The sequence below is a fragment of the Hyperoodon ampullatus genome, assembly GCF_949752795.1.
Source record: "Hyperoodon ampullatus genome assembly, chromosome: 6".
In the NCBI taxonomy this organism is placed as follows: Eukaryota; Metazoa; Chordata; class Mammalia; order Artiodactyla; family Ziphiidae; genus Hyperoodon; species Hyperoodon ampullatus.
The window spans coordinates 25,782,329-25,802,720 of record NC_136919.1 but is presented as its reverse complement, the minus strand read 5'-3'; the positions used below and the strand labels follow the sequence as shown (position 1 = coordinate 25,802,720).

The 20,392-nt window shown below is 41.5% G+C and overlaps 1 protein-coding gene across 9 annotated transcripts in view; it reads right to left on the bottom strand.

The window, feature by feature from the left end:
* The window catches only part of TGFBR1 (transforming growth factor beta receptor 1), a gene marked incomplete at its 5' end in the record, with an annotated part of 66,475 nt that extends 46,692 nt beyond the window's left edge, over positions 1–19,783 (bottom strand). For all 9 annotated transcript variants that reach the window (XM_079706044.1, XM_079706046.1, XM_079706045.1 and 6 more), the window contains one exon: positions 19,699–19,783. In XM_079706044.1, coding sequence (XP_079562170.1) covers positions 19,699–19,783 — 85 coding nt within the window. The remainder of the gene's footprint in view (positions 1–19,698) is intronic.
* Positions 19,784–20,392: the final 609 nt, after the last annotated feature.

The following is a 20,392-nucleotide window of genomic DNA, read 5'->3' as shown; positions in this document are numbered from 1 at the left end:
GGAGGACAACCCAACACTTTCAAATTTACAAATGAACATATCCTCTGACCCAGAAGGAATAGAGCTTATAGATAAACTTGTACATGTGTAAAGTGGCTTACATATACTTACATAATAGGTTATTAATTTCCTAATCAGTTATACTAGACTGTAATCTTTCCTATGCATCTATCAATAGAACTGGTAAAATAATGGTACCACTATGAAATGGAAGATCATATAGCCACACACACACAAAAATACGATGTTTTCTATGTATTAATGTAGACCGACCTGAAGACATACTAAGTGAAAATCCACATAGTGCACAACACTGTATTTGTTTTTTTAATATAAATTTTATTTTTTTTAATTGGAGTATAATTGCTTTACAATGTTGTGTTAGTTTCTGCTGTACAGTGAAGTGAATCACCTATATGTATATATTTATTCCCTCCCTCTTGGACCTCCCTCCCACACAACCCCATCCCACCCATCTAAGGTCATCACAGAGATAGTAACATTTGTGCTGGAAAAAGGAAGGAAGGAAGGAAGAAAGAACGGAGGAAGGGAGGAAAATGCATACACATATTGGCTTGCAAATATTACAAAGTATCTCCCTGGAAGGATATAAAAGAAACAGGTAACACTGACTTCCAAGTAAGGGAACTGGGTACCCAGAAGATAGGAGTAGGAGACTTTTCACTATAAACCCATTTGCACTTTTTGAATTTTGAAAAATGTGACTGTATTATATCTATTCAAAGTTATAAAAAATGTTTAATATGCCCCTCTGTGCTCCATCCCTCTTCCCTATCTTGTCTTCAAAACTCCAACTCAGGATATTTAACCCTAAGGAGTACAGTCACTTCATGTCAATTTCAAACTGTTCTTTCTGGAAAATAATTTGCAAAGATATAGTAAGAGCCTTTAAAAAGTCTATATCTTTTAATTCATTAATTCTACTTCCTAAAATTTAGTCTAAGGAAACAATAGATGATAGCAAAGATATAAGCACACAGATGTTTGTTACAGCATTTTATGGATGAAAACAAGCTATATGAGTGACAACAGGGTAATGACAGAATAAATTATGATACAGTTGTAAGTGGTACACTATATAGCCATTAAAGCTGATACTTTATAGAAGTATGTTTAAGGACAAAGGAATGATCTTACTATTAAAGCTGTATACAAAGTGATTATAATTCCATTCCTATCAGGCAATCTTCTTGATTTTGTTCCACTGCAATGAGTTGAGGGGGTATGTTAATATACAGAGCAGATGTGTGCACTCTGCCTCACACTAGCCCATGAAAAAAATGGACAAACTTGTATTTATGATGGTGAGTGCTAAAAAATAAATAAATGAATTTCTTATTTTCCCCAATCTAAACACACGTTTATACAGTTTCTCATTGGATTCTATGTTGACTAGTGGGTATTACAAGAGAACAGTAGTTCATTTCATTCTTTCATGAAATTCAGAGACCAAAAAAAAAAAACAAGTTCGAATCCTATCTCTGCCAACCAGCCTCTAAGTAATTCTGAGGAAGTTGCTTAACGTTTGGAGCCTGTTTCCTAAATGTATAACAATAGCAATCTCAGAAGGTTTGAGGGTTAAATGAGATAACAGAAGATTTAGTAACGGTGCCTAGCACATAATAAAATGCTCAAAAATTCATTTATGCACTCATTCAACAAGTATTTTTAACACCTGCAATGTACCAGTTCCTGTTCTAGATGCTGGACAGAGAATCAAAACAAACCTTTATACAGCTCTAGGAGGCAACACTGACACAATATAATGTAAACATGCGCACATACAGCACTGAGCGAGCATTCAGGTAGCTGTTTCTCTCTCCATTCACAAATATCCATACAGAGTTTTTCAGCAATGTGACTGTTTGAACAGGGTTAACCCAAGAACTTCACTCTTGTAGCATGTGAGAGATACCTACAGGGAAGTACGTTTTCAGTTCCAACCCAAATTAACAAAGTGTTGGGACACATCCAGTATACACATTTATATGTAATACCCCCAAATGATAAAAGATCATAATTCATTGACCATAAAATGTTCACGCTGGAAGGCAACTGATAATTATGTGATCCTAACCCTTTATTTTATAGATGAGTAAACAGGAGTGCCCTAAGAGTTATACCAATGTAATCTAGATTTATTCTAAAAGCACAAAAAGAAAAAAAGGATTATTAGATAATCTAGGGTGATCTCTCCCAAGTAGAACAAGACAAAGGATTCAACCCTTTCCCTCTGGAAAGCAAGAGTGACTGTAGGAGACATTGTGAGTTGGTTGCATACATACGAAGATATGGTGATGAACCTAAATGAAATTAGCATATCATTCTGGAATAGGGGAATGGGGTATGAAACAGAACTGTGGTAAGAGAAGGAAGTGGTAACCACCCACCAGCTGCCTTTGAAATAAGGGCAGAGGAGAGTTACACCTCGGCCAGCAAACAGCAAAAGACCTACTAGAGCCATAGTTGAAGATATGAGGCGAAGGCCTGTGTAGTTAGTAATTTTAGAAGCAGAGAATAAGGCCTGAACACCTTTTACCAGAAAAGAACACTGTGTTGTCATCTGTGAAGGAAGGAAGAACACACCTCTAGGAAGACAGATGATTAGGATGAGACTCCTACTCTCAAGGAGCTCACAATGTAATGTGGAGAACAAACATGGAACTGATAAAGGGTAACATGGACAAAGTGCAGAGGCAGCACAGAAATGGGAGACTTATCTCAAAGATGACACCTCAACTGAGGCTTATGGAAGGCTAAAAAAGGAAGGTCATTCAAGGGCGGTGATATACAAAGATATTGTATGTAGACTCAGGAATAAGAGAGGCAGTTTAGGAAAATGTGAATAGATCATATAACCAAAAATACGGATAAAATTCAACACCTATTCAAGATAAAGCAAAGTCACTATACAAAGAAGTTATCGCCTTTTCTTAAACCAGCAACAAATAGAAAACACAAATTATAAAATATTATCATTCACAAAAGCATCCCCCAAAATCAAATATCTAGGAATAAATCTAACAAACAACATGTAAGACCTTTACAGTGAAAGCTTCAAAACAATACTTGATAGACATTATGAAAAATATAAAATAAAATGTATTCATCTATAAATGGAGAAACATGCCAGCCTCCTCACTGGATGGTTCAATAAAAAATGTCAGTATTCTGCAAAGTGATCTGTACATTCAACAAAAATCAAAATCCTACAGGTTGGATTTTGTGTGTGTGTGTGTGTATGTGTGTGTGTGTGTGTGAACTGACAAGGTGATTCTAAAATTTATGTGGAAAAACAACCCAAGAACAGCCAAAGCAATCTTCAAAAACAATGCTTTTGGAAAACCTAACTACTAGATATCAAGACCCATTATAACATTATAATACTAAGACAGTGTGGTATTGGCACAATGGCAAATAGACCAATGAACTAGAATAGAGATTCCAGAAACAGACTCTCACATATACAACTACTTGATTTATAGTACAGGTGACAACACAGTGTACTAGGAAAAGGAAGGCATTACCAACAAATAGTACTGGGTCAACTGGGCATACATATTTTTAAAATGGAAAAAAAAAAAAATCTCGTACCATAATCAAAAATCAACTCCAAATGGACTGTGCATCTCAAAGTGAAAGGTAAAACAAGAAGCCTTTTAGATGAAAACACAGAAAAACATTTTCAAGACACTGAATCCAGAAATATTAATCAAATAGCATTCAAAAAGCACTAACCTTAAAGAGAAAAAAACTGAAATTGGACTACGTTAAAATACATTACAGTTCGGGCTTCCCTGGTGGCGCAGTGGTTGAGAGTCCGCCTGTTGATGCAGGGGACACGGATTCGTGCCCCGGTCCGGGAAGATCCCACATGCCACGGAGCGGCTAGGCCCGTGAGCCATGGCCGCTGAGCCTGCGCGTCCGGAGCCTGTGCTCCGCAACAGGAGAGGCCACAACAGTGAGAGGCCCGCGTACCGCAAAAAACAAACAAACAAACAAAATACATTACAGTTCAACAAAAAGACATCATTCTCCTTTGCCATTTTTCTATTCATGTCTTTCTGTTTTAGATTTACCAAATATTTGTCTATTTTAATAATGTGTTTACAAAGAACTGATTTGGGGTTCTATGTATCATATCTGTTTTTCTTAATTTTTTTCTAAATCCTTATTTTCTTTGTATTTACTTGGTCTATAGCTTGATTTTGAATCTTCTTACTTTCAGATTTTCCTTTGGGTACTCCTTCAGCAAAACTCCCACTAGGTTTGATATGCTCTTGTTCATTTCTAAATGGCTTGTAATTTACAATTGTAACTTCTTTAACCTGAGGATTATTTAGAAGAATAATCTTACCTTTCCAAGTAGATACATTTTTTATTTTGGTTTCTTTTTTTTGGTTGTTGTTAATTTTTAATCTGACCTTTCTTTATAGACTTCCAAATCATTAATTTCCTGGAAAATTGCAGAATTATTTTGCAAAAATATTATTCATGATTATGAAATTGGAATACATTATTTATTATTATTCAAGCACTGCTTTCTTAATCTACAAACAGTGAAATTATCAATGTCTTCTTGTATTTTTAACAATTCTGGCCTTACATATTTTGACAATATTTTATTAGTTGCATAAAGATTCATGATATGTCTTAAGAGATGGTACGTCTTATCAAAATAAAATATTAATACATCTCTTTCTTCCCTTTAATGCAATTGTAGTTTGAAATTTATTTTGTCAGGTACTAATCTTATCATACCTACTTTTTTTTTGGTCAGATTTGCCTTTTTCTATTCCACTCTTTCAACCTTTGACGTCACTTTAAATGTCTCTTGAAAAACTCTGTTAGATTGCAGGCCTCTGTGTCTGTATTAATCCTATCTAAGAATCTGTCTTTTCAACAGGGGAATTCAATCCTTCATATTTACTAAGCATTCATGGATTTATAACTGCCATATATTTACCATTAATTTTTTAACTTAGATTTATTTTGATCAAAGTTGTATATGTATAGAGTTTAAGGTATCAAATAGTTCTACAAGACTGTTACCAGGGCCTCCCTGGTGGCGCAGTGGTTGAGAGTCCGCCTGCCGATGCAGGGGATACGGGTTCGTGCCCCGGTCTGGGAGGATCCCATATGCCGCGGAGCGGCTGGGCCCGTGAGCCATGGCTGCTGAGCCTGCGCATCCGGAGCCTGTGCTCCGCAACGGGAGAGGCCACAACAGTGAGAGGCCCGCATACCACAAAAAAAAAAAAAAAAAAAAAAAAAAAAAAAAAAAGACTGTTACCAAAAAAAAAAAAAAATTAAAGGTAACAACTCCTGAACAATCAACCCTTCCTATTCCCCGCTCCACAGAAGCAATCACATTTTCTACTCTTAATTGAGTCTCTTGGTATTTAGCTTTATGTCATTCCCACCCCTTTGCAAAACAAAGGAAAAAATAACAGAATTTAGCCAAAAGAGAGATGATAGATACTGTTAGAAATCTGAGACTTGGTGAACCACAACTTACACAGGCTATAACCTTCTTGCCTTCCCTAGTCTGAAATGGTCATCTCCCTTGTCAAATAAAATGTCAAAGAAAGCAGTTCAATTCTAGTTACAGTCTCCTAGAGAAACCTGAACTAAACCAAGCAAGGACAGAAAAGCCCACTCAAAAGGAGAGGCTTTTATAGTAGTTATATTGTTACAATATTTCTAACCTTTGAATCCATGGCCTCCCTTTGGGGCATGAGGATGCAAGCAGCTAGAGTTGTCTGAACTCCTTTGAGGAACACTTACCCTTTTAAGACTAAACTATGTGTATATAAAAACTGGAGCTTGGGGATGTACTGTAATCAACCTAAAAGTTTTCAGACCTCAAAATCTAGATGTCCAAGACTTAGCATTAGGAATTCAGCTTTCAAATTACTAGTACCATTTTGGTTACTGAAGAAGGCCTCTCGCAGGGGCTTGGTTAGAGTCTGCTAAGGCTGGATGTTACTTATCCTTTGGAGAATAGAAGATACAGCACAGAATTATGTTGTACAGGATTATGTAGCATGTGTATATGGCGGCACAGAGTTATGATGTCTTTACATAAGTTAATAGTTATTAGGCCCTAGCTATGGTTTATAATGGTTCATAGGTGATTATACTCATTTGCTCCATGAGACTTTTTTTCCCTGTTCCAGGATCTCTAAGCTAAATTAGATGCAAGGACCCAATTGCTTAGAGCAGCTATTTCCTTAGGGCATACCATCTGTTTGCAATGCACAGCTAATTCTGAGTCTGCTGACCCTTGAAGAGTATCCCCTAAGGTTGCTGCCTGAGTCCTAAAACCCAATTTATTGCAACTCCCTCCTTCGCCTTCTCCCATCATAAGGCAAGGGTAGGCTGGATCTGACAAAACTTAAGTGATACATGAGAAAGGGCGGAAAGGCCCCAGCTAAAAGAATATTTATGTGGCCATGTTTTTGTTTTTGTTTTGTTTTTAAAGGATAAGGTGGAAGAAACAATTGTGATCTTGGGGAGAAAGATTATATAAGAACAGAAATACTCAAGATTATAAATGCATTAAAAATAAGAAGGACAAGAACAAAAGTAAAATTTACCATGGAAAGGGAGAAAGCAAAACAATAGAAAGAAAAAAAATAAGAGCCTTTGTTCATAGGAAAGTCATCTATAGTGCTAATTGTGTTAATTGGCTTGTTTGTTGGTGAGTAGGGAATTTCAAATCTGCAATGCACAACTATCACTTGTAATTTAAAAAAAGGATAGAGGGCTTCCCTGGTGGCGCAGTGGTTGAGAGTCCGCCTGCCGATGCAGGGGACGCAGGTTCATGCCCCAGTCCGGGAAGATTCCACATGCCGCAGAGCGGCTGGGCCCGTGAGCCATGGCTGCTGAGCCTGCGCGTCCGGAGCCTGTGCTCCGCAACGGGAGAGGCCACAACAGTGAGAGGCCCGCGTACTGCAAAAAAAAAAAAAAAAAAAGTATAGAGAAAAGAAAGAAAAGGACAGAAAAACTTGAAACAGACCTGTGGTTCTCAATCCCTGGAGACTGTCAAGGAAAGGGCCTAGAATGTGCATGCCAGAGGGCTCTGGACCCCCCGTTGTTTTATTTCCTTTGGCTGTAGCAAGTACTGCTGGTTGGTCTGTGTTCAGAGAAATCAGTAATAGAAACATATCTGGGGTGAGGAGATGGTAGAGATTTTTTTTAGTTCCCCCAACATTATATTATGAACATTTTCAAACATTCAGAAAAATTGACAGAAATGTGAACACCTCTATAACCACCATTTAAATTCCGTAACTGCTACTATTTTGCTATATTGATTTTATCCTTATGTATCCATCTATGCATCCATCTATTAAGGGTCTGACTTGATAGTATTTAAAGAAATCTTCCACAAAGTTAGGCGATTTTAAAAAAATCATTCTCCCTAATGGAGGTCTGAGTCAGAAAAGGGATGCTAAATAAAATTGTGAGGAAGGAGTGGATTCCTGTTCAGTCATTAGCTGAATTATTATCCTGCTTATCCTGAAATACCACGTAATGTCTGAGCTCCAGTTTCCTCACTTATAAGTTAGACAAAATGATAATCATGGTCTCATGGTCCTTTCTAGTCTAAAAATTCTATGATTCTATAAAAAAACAATTTTCTTAATAACTATCATTTACTTCATGTTTTCTATGTGCCAGGAAGTATGCTCCAAGTTTAGGAGCATAAACTCATTTAATCTTCACAGGTTCCTTAAAATTTCTGAGATACCACACGCATGAAAACTGTCACCTGTTTTAGCAGCATGTGGCCAGCCTGACCTATTTCCAGTTGCGCTTCCTCTCCACATGCTCAGTGCTCTTTACTAGCATCAACTATACACTTCTCTGGTGGAACCAGCTGGAACTAGCAATCAGAAATTAGCTTTCCTCATTGAGAAACAAGAGCAAACTGGTCTGTAATTTTTTCCCGAAATGTGAAATGAGATAAAATAGCTAAAACTACTTTAAGTTGTTTATTTTGGTAAAATAATTACATATAATTATTGTTGAAGGAAATCTACAATACACAATCTTGGTGTTTTTATTCAAATCTGTTGTACACTGAATAACAAAATTAAAATGTCAGTTTTTCAACTGGAGAAAGTACTCAAATCAATAGCCATGTGCTAAACAAAGAGACTCAATTAGAGCACATTATAGTTTGGTTTGGGAATGAATACACCAAGAAAAAAAAAAAAGCCCCATACACATATTGTGTGTGTGTGTGTGTGTGTGTGTGTGTGTGTGTGTGAGAGAGAGAGAGAGAGACAGAGAGAGAGAGAGAGAGAGAGAGAGGGAGGGAGAGGGAGAAAGAGGAGAGAGAGAGAGGGTAAGAGTTTGTGTGTTTGTATAAATGAAAAGCCACCGTTACTGCTTTTATCTCTATATTCCTCTTCAGGTTTATCTCCTCTATGTTCAGTGCTCCCAAATATGTATATTAGTCCTTATTTCTAGTAAAAAAAAAAAAAAATTTGTCTTTGCTTTTTTCCATGGGAGCTATTTGTTATTTCCATACATATTTAAAGATCTTATATTGTAGAAATGTAACAGGATGCCTGCACAAGGTGTCCTAGAACTATAAATATACACTATTATGCAATCAGTGAGGTTCACACCTCGGAAATCTAGATGGAATGGTTATCCTGAAGCAAGTGAACAAAAATAAGGAGGTTCAGCCTGTTGATTAGAACAAGGAAACACTGGAACAGGCCTACAGTAACTCTGCAACTGCAGAATACACAAGGCAAGTGAATTCATTCCAGTCATGGAGAGTGATAAACCCAAATTCTTCACTTTTTTCCCAATGCCTCTTATACAAAGACTTCTATAATAGATTCTGCTCAAGAGCAGGGAGAAACTTGTTTTCCCCAGTGAAATAAGCATGTCTCTAACCAAAGAATGTCCTTTATGGTAACATACGTGGGTATCTTTTATATGAATATTGGGTTACTATACAACCAACATATATAGGGCCATGCTCTCTAGGTAAGTGCAGTCTCTCCTAAAGGAAGTCATCATTCCCATAATTCATCAACCAGAAAGGAGGCAGCTCTTCAAACAGGAAACCCAAGCAAAGACACTCTCTGGACCTTGCTGAGTTGGGCCTGTGGGAAAAGAGGTAGATGTCTGGCTCAGTTCACTTGGTGGCAGTACTCAGACTCTGTCTGCCAAATGGAGACAGGCCAAAAGATAAGGACCTGAAGACAGAGTCTTTGTAAACCAGAATGAATAGTTTTATGTTGCTTTCTATCCATAGCTTTTAGGATAGCTTGATTTAAACATTCTAGCCTTATATCAGCTGTTCCACTGGCATTAAGGTAAAACTAGAGTGTCCTTAGAGTAGAGAATAAAAATGGTAGCAGCAGCACTAAACTGAATCCTCAAACATATTAAAGAGGAAGGCTGAGAACAAGAATCAGGGCTGCCAGGTCCTGGAACTCTTTTAACACTTGGAGATTCTCCCTGCATTGCAGTCTTCGTGTTTGGGGGCTCCATTTTATTAAGGAAGGTGGCAGCCTCCTCATGTGTTCTCAACAACAGGCAATCAGATCTACGCAAACTCTCAGGGTTCCCTTATTGCCCTCAATCCGAGAAAACTCAAAGCTAATTATTGTGCTCAACGACTAAAGCTTTCCTCAGGTGAAAGTTATAGCTAATTTTTCTCTTTCTCTTCCTCTTTTACTTATTGGTTCTTATCTTTCTGATCACTAGTTTTGGTCTTACTGCATATATTTTTTTTCAAGTGTCCTAAATTCTTTTATAGAAAATGGCCAGAGGACAAGCCAAGCACTGAATAAATTTTTCCCATACAATAAGATAAAGTTATAAAACAGTGCTCATCTTGAAGCCATGAATGCTAGGGAAGTTGAGAGCCTGTATGCTGGCTAAAAACAATGAGCAAGGAAGCCTGGACTACACCTGTTAAGTACAGAATTCTGGGATAGAAGAGGAGCTTGGAGATAATCAATTCCATACTCTCACCTAATGCAAGAAATGTGTTCTACAATTTCTTGGACAGAAGGTTATCTCTGCCTCCCACCTCTGCCTGAGTATTTCCAGTGACAGGGAACATAACACCTTATAATGTTCCACTTCATGACAGCTCCCATTGATAGAAAGTCCTTTCTTACATTGAGTGAAATCTGCCTCTCAGTCTACCAATTAATCATAGTTCTTCATTACACAGACATGTATTTCCTCTTCCAAAAGGCATTCCTTCACTTATTTAAATGTATAAGTCTCATTTATTGAATATTTATCAGTATCAGGCTATGTGCTAGGTACTCTATAAACACTACTATTGATACACATTATCTTCACAATCATCATTTAAGTTAGGTGTTATGCTCCTGCAAAAAGTGAGTCCCAGAGAGACACACCGATTAGAATCTAATGCCAGACAAATATGTGGGGGCTCTTATACCTGTTCCCATAAAGATTTTATTACATTTCTGGCAAACAAGTCACATGATTTAAATGCCTTCAAAATTGGAAGGAAAACAAATAAGTTAGATCAATCCAAAGAGAAAAATAAAGATGGTCTAGAGATACGTACAACTGCACCAGTGTTTGGTTCACGGAGAAAAACAGTAGCATGAAAAGGGTTTAACAATATTGCCATCAGGAAGCTCCAAGAGACAGTAAAGGTAACACCTATTAACATCACAACCGTAACGTGAAGCCAGTGGAGTAAATGCAGGCCTCAAACAAGAAACTCCCTCTCTTGCACCTCAGCCAGGAACCAGAGCAGATTCCCAGGAAGTCAGTCATATGACTGCAGAGAAAGCAGCATGGCCTAAAGGCCAACTTCAGTAGAACCAGAAGTTCACAAATGATTCTGAATATATACTTCTTTGGCTTGGGGGTCGGGGGGGATGGGTAACAAAACATGGACCTGCAACCGGGAGTGAAGAATCTAACAGTGAACTGAGCAAGGCTCCACATCTAAGCTAGGAATTCAGGATCAAAACAAATACTCCACTTAAGGTGGTTTGGGGGGCATGAGAATCCAAAAGAATAGGGTGGAAGGAAATGCTGATAATCATTTCTCTGCCTAAGGTCCTCTCCCATTCCAACCATGTTCCAATCTTATATTGTTGCTGCCTACTGAACCATTTCACTTGCCTATCCTACTTTCACCTCAAACTCAACATGCTCAAATCAGAATTCATTTCCCTTCAATCTTTCTCTCACCAAATTCCTTACTAGTTAAAGGCATTATCTAGGTATAAAAATCCTGGAGTCATTCTTTTTTTATTTCATGGAGTCCTTCTTAACTTTTGTACTCCACCTTTTTACAGTTAAGAGCCACTGCCATTGAATAAATATTTACTGAGTGCCTACGATGCACCAGGCACTTTCTTTGCACTCTAGATACACTGATGAACAAAACAAAGATATACACTTTTATGAAGCTTATATCCTAGTAGTCAGAAACAATAAACATAGTAAATAAGTAAATATGATAAGTAAATACAGTATTTCAGAAGGTAATGTTAAAAAAGAGAAAAAGCAGGGCTTCCCTGGTGGCGCAGTGGTTGAGAGTCCGCCTGCTGATGCAGGGGACACGGGTTCGTGCCCCGGTCCGGGAAGATCCCACATGCCGCAGAGCGGCTGGGCCCGTGAGCCATGGCCGCTGAGCCTGCGCGTCCGGAGCCTGTGCTCTGCAACGGGAGAGGCCACAATAGTGAGAGGCCCGCGTACCGCCCCCCCCAAAAAAAAGAAAGAAAAAGCAAAGCAAGATAATGACAATTACAAAAGGGTGGTCAGGGTAAGCCTCTTTGAGAAAAAGGTGACACGTGAGCAAAGACATAGAAGAGGTGAGGGAGGAAGCCAAGAGCCTGCAGGCAAGGCAACAGCCATGCAAAGGCACAGTCGTGCCTATTTCTTTAAAATGTCACAGAGCCACCCATTCACTCCATTCCCAAGGCCATCATACCTACTCCAAAAACTCCTAGGTAGCCATCCTGCTCCATTTCCTCTGTGGTGTAGTTAAACATTCTTTTTCCTGATTTTCAAGGCTCATAATTCTCTGAGCCCACCCTTTAAATCATGAACTTCCATTCCTCCCCTTAAAATTTTTAAACTTAGCATGCTCCTTCTTCACTCACATCATCCTCCCCTACCTCGGTGTACTTTCCCTCTGCCCCTCATCCTCTCTAAACCCTACCTAGTCTGCAAGGCACAAGATCAAGTCCTATCACCTGTAGAGCGCAATCCCTGTGGTTGCTAATTACTGAATCTGTATTCATATTTCCCCAGCATCATACTCCTTGAAAGCAAGTGTGCGTCTTTTTCTATACCTCCCACTGAGTTGACCATTACTAAATATTTGCTAAGATTAAATGAGCTATTTCTTCTACAGGCCAAAGCTCTGCCATCTTGAAAATATATTTATTAGCTTTGATAAACTATTGAGACAGAATGATTAAAGAATGATTATATTATACAAAAAAATGCAAAGGGGATAGAATAAGCCAAAATGTTAACGATGGACAATGATAGCTTTTTTCTCTTCTCTGATTCAAATTTTCAGGTCTGTGCCTATGTTAATTTGAGAAGCAAAGAGTTTGCTATGAATATAAATAAATCAACACAAATAGTAAGGGATCAACCATCATTAGAATCATTGGAGAGATTCAAATTACCTAAAAATATAATGTCAAAGAAAGACTGCAAGCATCTGAGTAAGCTGCAGTTGCAAAGAGGCAAACTGTAATAAAGACAAGCTTGAAGCATATTCTCACGGTGAAGGAAAGAAGGGAGGGAGGGAGGGAGGAAGGAAGAAAGAAAACCTTCCTGACAAAATGACCATTACAAGATATTTACTGTGTATGAAAGCAGCATGATGTAGAGCAAAGAGTACACACTCTGCAAAGGTTAAACACAGGCTCCACCATTCATTAACATCATGACCTCAGTTTCCTGGTCTGTAAAATGGAAACACAGAAGCTTTTCTATTTACAAACTTTCATAGGAACAAACTAAGTTCCAATCTGAGCAAAATCCTGACAACTCTGCCTACCCAGGCTGATGGAGTTAATGGTAATGTACAATCATTTGAGTCTCAGTGGTTGGACTACTGTTAGTCACTATCTGTTCCATCTGAAGCACGGTCTTCCTTTTACAAATGTATTTATGATTAAAATATGAATGACAAAATATTAACATCTTTAGATAATGTTTAAGAGAGCTGAAAAGAATCCTGGGTTAAAACCAATGTTATCAAAATCTACAGTTATCTCCTAGGCACTGGTCACTGGACCTGGGAACAAACGGACTTAAAAAAGTCTTTTGGAAATTAACTGGTACAAAAGTAAGAAGCTTTTGTACTATTACACAACTATCATCCAAGGCTGGTTATGCAAATTAAATGAGACAAGGCAGGTAGAATTCCTAGCACATTCTTAAAATATATTCCTTTCAGATTGATAAAATGATGCAAGGACCACTGAACCTTCACAGAAATGTCAAAGCAACCTGTGTGTATATCCTGCAAGTCATAATATTTTTGTTATAAATCATTCTGTACAATGTATATTGCTCTCAGATTGCCAAAATGAGGGAGCAGCTTTACAAAAGGCCAGATCTGATCTATAAAATTGGACCCATAAAACCAATCAGACTTACTCCACTAGTGTTTGAGAAAGTGTCTAAGGCAAAAATCCTACAAGTCAATCAATTGTTAAGTTCACATATAAAAAGGGTAACCATAAGAAACTTACTTGCAGTTTTGGACTAAAACTGTACAGCTAAACCTGGATCTAATTCAGCATAGCAGCAAATCTTAATGTTTATGGAAACTGCTTAGATTTGATATTGAGAAAATTACATTAAGTAATGCATTAAATATTATCCTAAGTATTGCAGTTAGGCTGGGTCAAAACAGACTATAAATTTTGAGAAGATTCCAAAAGTTTTCTTCAGCCAGTTCTATGTAACAAGACATGAAAATTCCTGAGAAACATGCCAGCATCTGCTGTCAATTCCAGAACCAGGAAGCGAAGATGTGACCCAATCACATGGTATCAAACCAGGGTCCATCTGTTCAGAAAATGTTGCATTATGCAAGCCATGACCAAGAAAGAACAGCAAAAGGCATGAGGTTTTCTGACATGTGCAGGGGATTCTGTGGTTTGAAAAGACGTTCTCATATCAAAAGGGCCATCCATAGGATACTGGCATTTTCAAAACCCACTTCATTAGACATGAACATATCTGATACAATACAACTGTACTAAAGAATAGTATTGAGTTCAGGCAACTGTTTCAATTAGGCCTAGGAGAAGCTGTCAACAAAAGTCTTCACAGGAGCATCCATCCCCACAGGAACAAGATTTATCTCCTTCTTCATTATTTTGAACATGTCAGTTCCCCATTTAATTTCTTTTTTTAAAAATTAATTAATTTATTCATTTATTTATTTTTGGCTGCGTTGGGTCTTCGTTGCTGCACAAGGGCTTTCACTAGTTGCTGTGAGCAGGGTCTACTCTTCGTTGCGGTGTGAGGGCTTCTCATTGAGGTGGCTTCTCTTGTTGTGGAGCATGGGCTTCAGTAGTTGTGGCTCACAGGCTCTAGAGCGCAGGCTCAGTAGTTGTGGTGCACGGGCTTAGTTGCTCCACGGCATGTGGGATCCTCCCGGACCAGAGCTCAAACCCGTGTCCCCTGTATTGGCAGGTGGATTCTTAACCCCTGTGCCACCAGGGAAGTCCCTCCCCATTTAATTTCAACAACAAAGTAGATCATCTAAAATTCTAAACCTAACCATGTGCTACAAGGCCTTTCAATTACATCCCACTTCAATTAAACCAAAATTTCTTCCAAACTACTATAAGCCTACTTTTCTCAATCAATAAGCACTACACGGGCTTCCCTGGTGGCGCAGTGGTTGAGAGTCCACCTGCCGATGCAGGGGACGCGGGTTTGTGCCCCGGTCCGGGAAGATCCCACATGCCACGGAGCGGCTGGGCCCGTGACCCATGGCCGCTGAGCCTGCGCGTCCGGAGCCTGTGCTCCGCAACGGGAGAGGCCACAACAGTGAGAGGCCCGCATACCACAAAAATAATAATAATAATAATAATAAGCACCACACCAGGCCCTTTTTTCAGCAGTATAAAAAAGGTACGGACCTTCTCTTGAGGACTTTATAACCTATAATTATTCCCCCTCCCTCCCACTTTCAGAACGCACTTTTCTTAAGCTTTGTGAAATTCAAGGTAACTTCACTTAGGTAAGTCACTCCATTAACTCTGTTCCTCCCCCCTCCAAATCCTTCACATTTTAAACTGCCATATAGGACACAAGATCTAGAATCAGAAAAATCAAAGTTCCTGTCCTGGTTCTGCCCAACCCTGAGAAATTCACCTAACCTCTAGAGTTATGCTTTTCCATCTGTAAACTCAGTGATTTATGACTTTCAACATTTGAATGCCTAGCCCCGGTGGGCATCCCATTATATTACTCTCCCTTACTCATCCCACTTAGATTACCTTTCTGTTTCCAGTCACATATTAGAGAATTTTTAGAATTTGGGAAAAAATAATAGTGGTTAATATATCCAAACCCCACATTTCAGAATAAGGAAATTAACTCTATAAAGAGTAACTTGCCAGCCAGACAATAGAAGCTTTTGCTTCCTGCCCTAGGGGAGCTGGGGGACACAGCTTACAAAGAGAGAGCTTAACACTCATCAAATCCCCCTCTCTGCCCAACTGAATTCTAGCCACTCTTCAAAGTCAGTTTAAGTCCTAAAGTGTCCAGGAAGCCTCCCCCAGTCACTTCAGTCTAGAATACTCACTTCCCTCTTTGAATACTGATGCCTCTCTGCAGGGGTGATATTAAAAGTATTAACAACTAGCACCCCAGTGGTACCAACCAATCAGAAAGGATGTCTAACCAACCAAAACACACGTGGCCCAGTGGGAATTGCTGGTTGAACATCAGCCCTCCTATTAATAACAATACAAAATAGCAACCTCAAATGCCAATACAATTTTCTCATTTGATCTTAACAATCTCATAAACTAGACAAAGTAGGTATCATCCCCATTTTCTGCATACCTAGAAGTTGGGGCTAATAACGAAATCTAATAACCAACTGCTTCTTTTTTTTTTTTTTTTTTTTTGCGGTTAGGCGGGCCTCTCACTGTTGTGGCCTCTCCCCTTGCGGAGCACAGGCTCCGGAGCACAGGCTCAGTGGCCATGGCTCACGGGCCCAGCCGCTCCGCGGCATGTGGGATCCTCCCAGACCGGGGCACGAACCCGTGTCCCCTGCATCGGCAGGCGGACTCTCAACCACTGCGCCACCAGGGAAGCCCCCAACTGCTTCTTTTACCACATCACATGACTTTTCCTGATTGTACACAGAATTCTCAATTAATATTGTATAAACTGTACTTACATATAACAGTATAAACACTAAAGGAATACTCAAGTCAAACAATTAATTTAAACAACAAGCATTTAAGTGGAACAGAATATAAAACATAGTGCTAGGTTCTGAGACCATAAAAGAAATAAAAGGCATGATCCTTGCCCTCTGGGTACTTATAACGTTCGAGAGTATTTTTAAGTAACAGTGCAACATGGTAGAAACAGACAACACAAAGTGTAAGTTCTATACAGTTCAGGGAAATAAAGAGTTCACAAACTAAAGCAGTATAGGAAGTCAGGACTGAGAACTTCTCTCCTCACACTCCCAAAAGGGGCAAAATTAAATATGTAGTGAAAAGGCTGAAAAGTGAGGAGTGGGTGGAAAAATAGAAAACGCTGGAATTGAGGGTTTGCAGTAGTGGGATGTGAAATCTCTGGTTGGATACACAGAGATGGCCCTAATCATAAGCCTCAAGTACTGCTCTAAGCACTGAATACAAATGGGAAATCTCGTAAACCCTTTGTGCGGATGGCTGAGGAAGATTAGCTTGGCAGCAGCCTATAAAAAAGCCTAGGTGAGAGAAACTCTGGAAAGCAAATGGATTTGAGGGATAACAGGCAGGACTAAGCTGATGGCTGCATATGAAGAAAGGACAAAACATTCAAGAGGCATTAATGTAAAGAAGAGTTGGGTTTTAGGAATGTTTTGAAAGAAAAAGTTACGACAAGGAAGCATTCTCACACAGGATATATATGTAGACATAGTGATACTAAACTGTGTACCACGGACAAGGAACCAATTTCCCTAGAGAAATCTATGTTGGAGAGAGCAGAAGCTGGGCAGAGAAATACAAAACTGATACCGAGACAATAAGGAACAACGGCAAACTCTTAAAAAGGAAGTCAAATTATAAACTTTAAAAAGCATTTGCGCTTCTTCAGAATATATGAAAGGATGAATGGAAACATCAACATAATCAAGGAGAACAGGCAGACCAGTTGAGGTAGTCTAGACTTAAGCATAATAATAGCTCCTGGATCGGCTTTGTATTGTAGGCATGCCAGGGTGGTCTGTAAGCTCCAGGGCATGGACTGAGCAATATTCTGTACATCTATTAAGTCCAATGCTAATGATTGAATACACGAACACTTTGAGTGCTAAGCTAGGTGGAAAAGAGTGAACTATGCTACTTGAGTAAATAGTGGTGTGGAAATGTTACTTATGCTTGATGCATAACTATATTGATTCTCCCACCTGTCCACACATTTATCTTTTCCTCCTTCTCAGGCCAATGTCAAAAATCCATTGTTTCCTTTAATGTAGGCCCAGTGTGAAGGGACTCCAAGAATGTACTAGGAGTGGTTAGGGTTCGGCACTTCCACTGGAGGGGACACGGGTTCGATCCCTGGTTGGGGAATTTAGATACCACAGCGCGGCAGGGCCAAAAAAATAGAATGTACTAGGAGTCAGAAAGAAGCCAACCTGTTTTTCTAATTGTGAGGACAAAAATCTAAAAGTGAATAATAAAGATCACTATTAGAGGACTAAAAAAGAAAAATGGGCTATGCCAGAGAGTGAGGTGTATATATTAAGGTTTATAGGTTTTGGAAACACTGAACCCTCAGTGTACTAACTCCAGCTCTTAGTAATTGAGTACTTACCCTCCCCACACCTCAGTTTTCTCATCTGTAAAATGGGGCAGGGCTTCCCTGGTGGCGCAGTGGTTGAGAATCTGCCTGCCAATGCAGCGGACACGGGTTCGAGCCCTGGTCTGGGAAGATCCCACATGCCGCGGAGCAACTAGGCCCGTGAGCCACAACTACTGAGCCTGCGCGTCTGGAGCCTGTGCTCCGCAACAAGAGAGGCCACGACAGTAAGAGGCCCGCGCACCGCGATGAAGAGTGGCCCCCGCTCGCCGCAACTAGAGAAAGCCCTCGCACAGAAACAAAGACCCAACACAGACAAAAATAAATAAATAAATAAAATGGGGCAAATGCCACATAGCCCTAAGGGTTTAGTTGTGAGGATTAGATAATGTACTTTGGTGTACTTTATGCATCTACATCATAGTAAGCTCTTAAAAGACAGTAGCTATTAATAATAATTGGCACCCTAAGTCTTGAATTTTTTGTTTTAAAAACATTTGGTGTTCAATTACAGACACAGAAACGTACTTTCACTTTATCTTAGTTGCTTACACTAAGGCTCTATATTTCAGTTTCTAGTATTATAACTTGGATGCTAACAAAGTTTTTCAATTCTCCTTCCGCGGGGTAGGTGACGACCACATACCCCATCCTAATTTAATATTTTGGAAAACGTAGCAAACACTCCCTCGAAAACCAGCTACACAGACGACTGATTCAAACTACTGTCACTCAAGAAATGGAACATCTCTAGCGATGTTCCTTCGAGGAAATAAAAGCGTTTGATCAATTCAGAGTCATTTCCATTCAAACATTCCAAACCCCCGCAGAGTGAGCAAACGTTCAAGTTTCTACTACGAAAACAATCTGTAGCCTCCTGGTTACTGGATTCACTTCAACACTTCCCCAGAAGCACGAAAGAAGAAGCACTCCGCACATGTTAGTGCCTCCTTGTCCTCACACAAAGCTTCACAGTAGCTCCCCTTCCAAAGCCACCCCTGGCTGGAGAAGCGGCCCCTCTCGGCGGGGTCAGGCCGGCGCCAAAGGCCAGGGCGGCCCTGCTGACCCGGGGGTCTCTGCCACACATCCCCCCCTCCCACTGCTAGGGGAGGCCCTGGAGGCTCAGAGCTCACACCCCGCCCTGGAAGCCTCCTCGGACCCCAATCCCTCCCGGGACCCCGGAGCCTGGAGCACCTACTCGTTCGGGGTGCGGTGCCCGGGACAACGCCACACAGCGCCCCGCGGGGAATGGGGAGTAGTCCCAGCTCTGCCGGTCCCGGCCAGCCTCACACCCTCCGGCTGTCGGCCCGCGCCCACTCGCTCCCCAGAGGGCAGCCCCCGACACCGGACGGCTTCGCCCGACGCCACCTCCCCCGGAGAGCCGGCAGCCGGGGCAGCCGCGGGCTGCCGGGCAAGTCCACCCGCGCTCGGACCCAGGCCCTAGCCCCGCCTCCGCTCCCCACCCGCGGCTAGCGTGGCGGCGGCCCGAGCAGGAAAGCCCGGCCCCGGCCCAGGCGCCGCCACCTGCGCCCCCGGCCCCGCGCCATGTTTGAGAAAGAGAAGGAGCGAGCCAGAGGCCGGGCCCGGTCCGCGCGCCCCGAAGCCGCCCGCCAGTCCCGCCGCGCCGCCGCTCACCCGTCACCTCCGGGACCAGCGTTGCCGCCGCCGCCAGCACGAGGAGGAGCAGCCGGGGACGCGGAGCAGCGGCCGCCGCCTCCATGGTCCCGCCGCCACCGCCTGTGGCCCGGCCCGGCCCGGCAGCCGCCTCGCCTCAGCAAACCTCGCCTCGCCCCACCTCCCCTGCCGCCGCGGCGGCCTCGCTTCGGCCTTTTGTGACTGCTCTGGGGCTGCGCGTCCATTGGCTGCCGGGCTCCCGCCGGCCCCGCCTCCCCGCCGTCTGCGAACAGCCGAGCGGGACCCAACCCAGAGCCCCGCCTACGGGCCCTCTGGGCAACCAATCCAGAGCCGCGGGCGCCTGGCCGCTGGCCACGCCCTCAGACTCCCCGCTGGGGGGACCCGCCAGACCCCTGCAGCTGTGGAAGCCGCTGGGAGTTCGGAGAAGGCCCAGTGGGAGCAGGGTCTAGCCAGCCCCGGTACTGCCTTGCCTCCAGCCACCGAGGGCACTGGGTGTGTCTGGGACGATGGGTGTGTCTGGGTGTGAGTCGCTTTAGGAAAAAGGCTGTGGCTGCTCGACGCTCTTTTCTTCTAGCCTCTTTACTTCTCACCTAAGATCTGGTACTGAGCCTGGTTCCCATTCACAGCCCTGCACCATCAATACCCCACACATTCACCCAGATCCTTAGTACCTTCAGGCACTAAGTAACTTCCA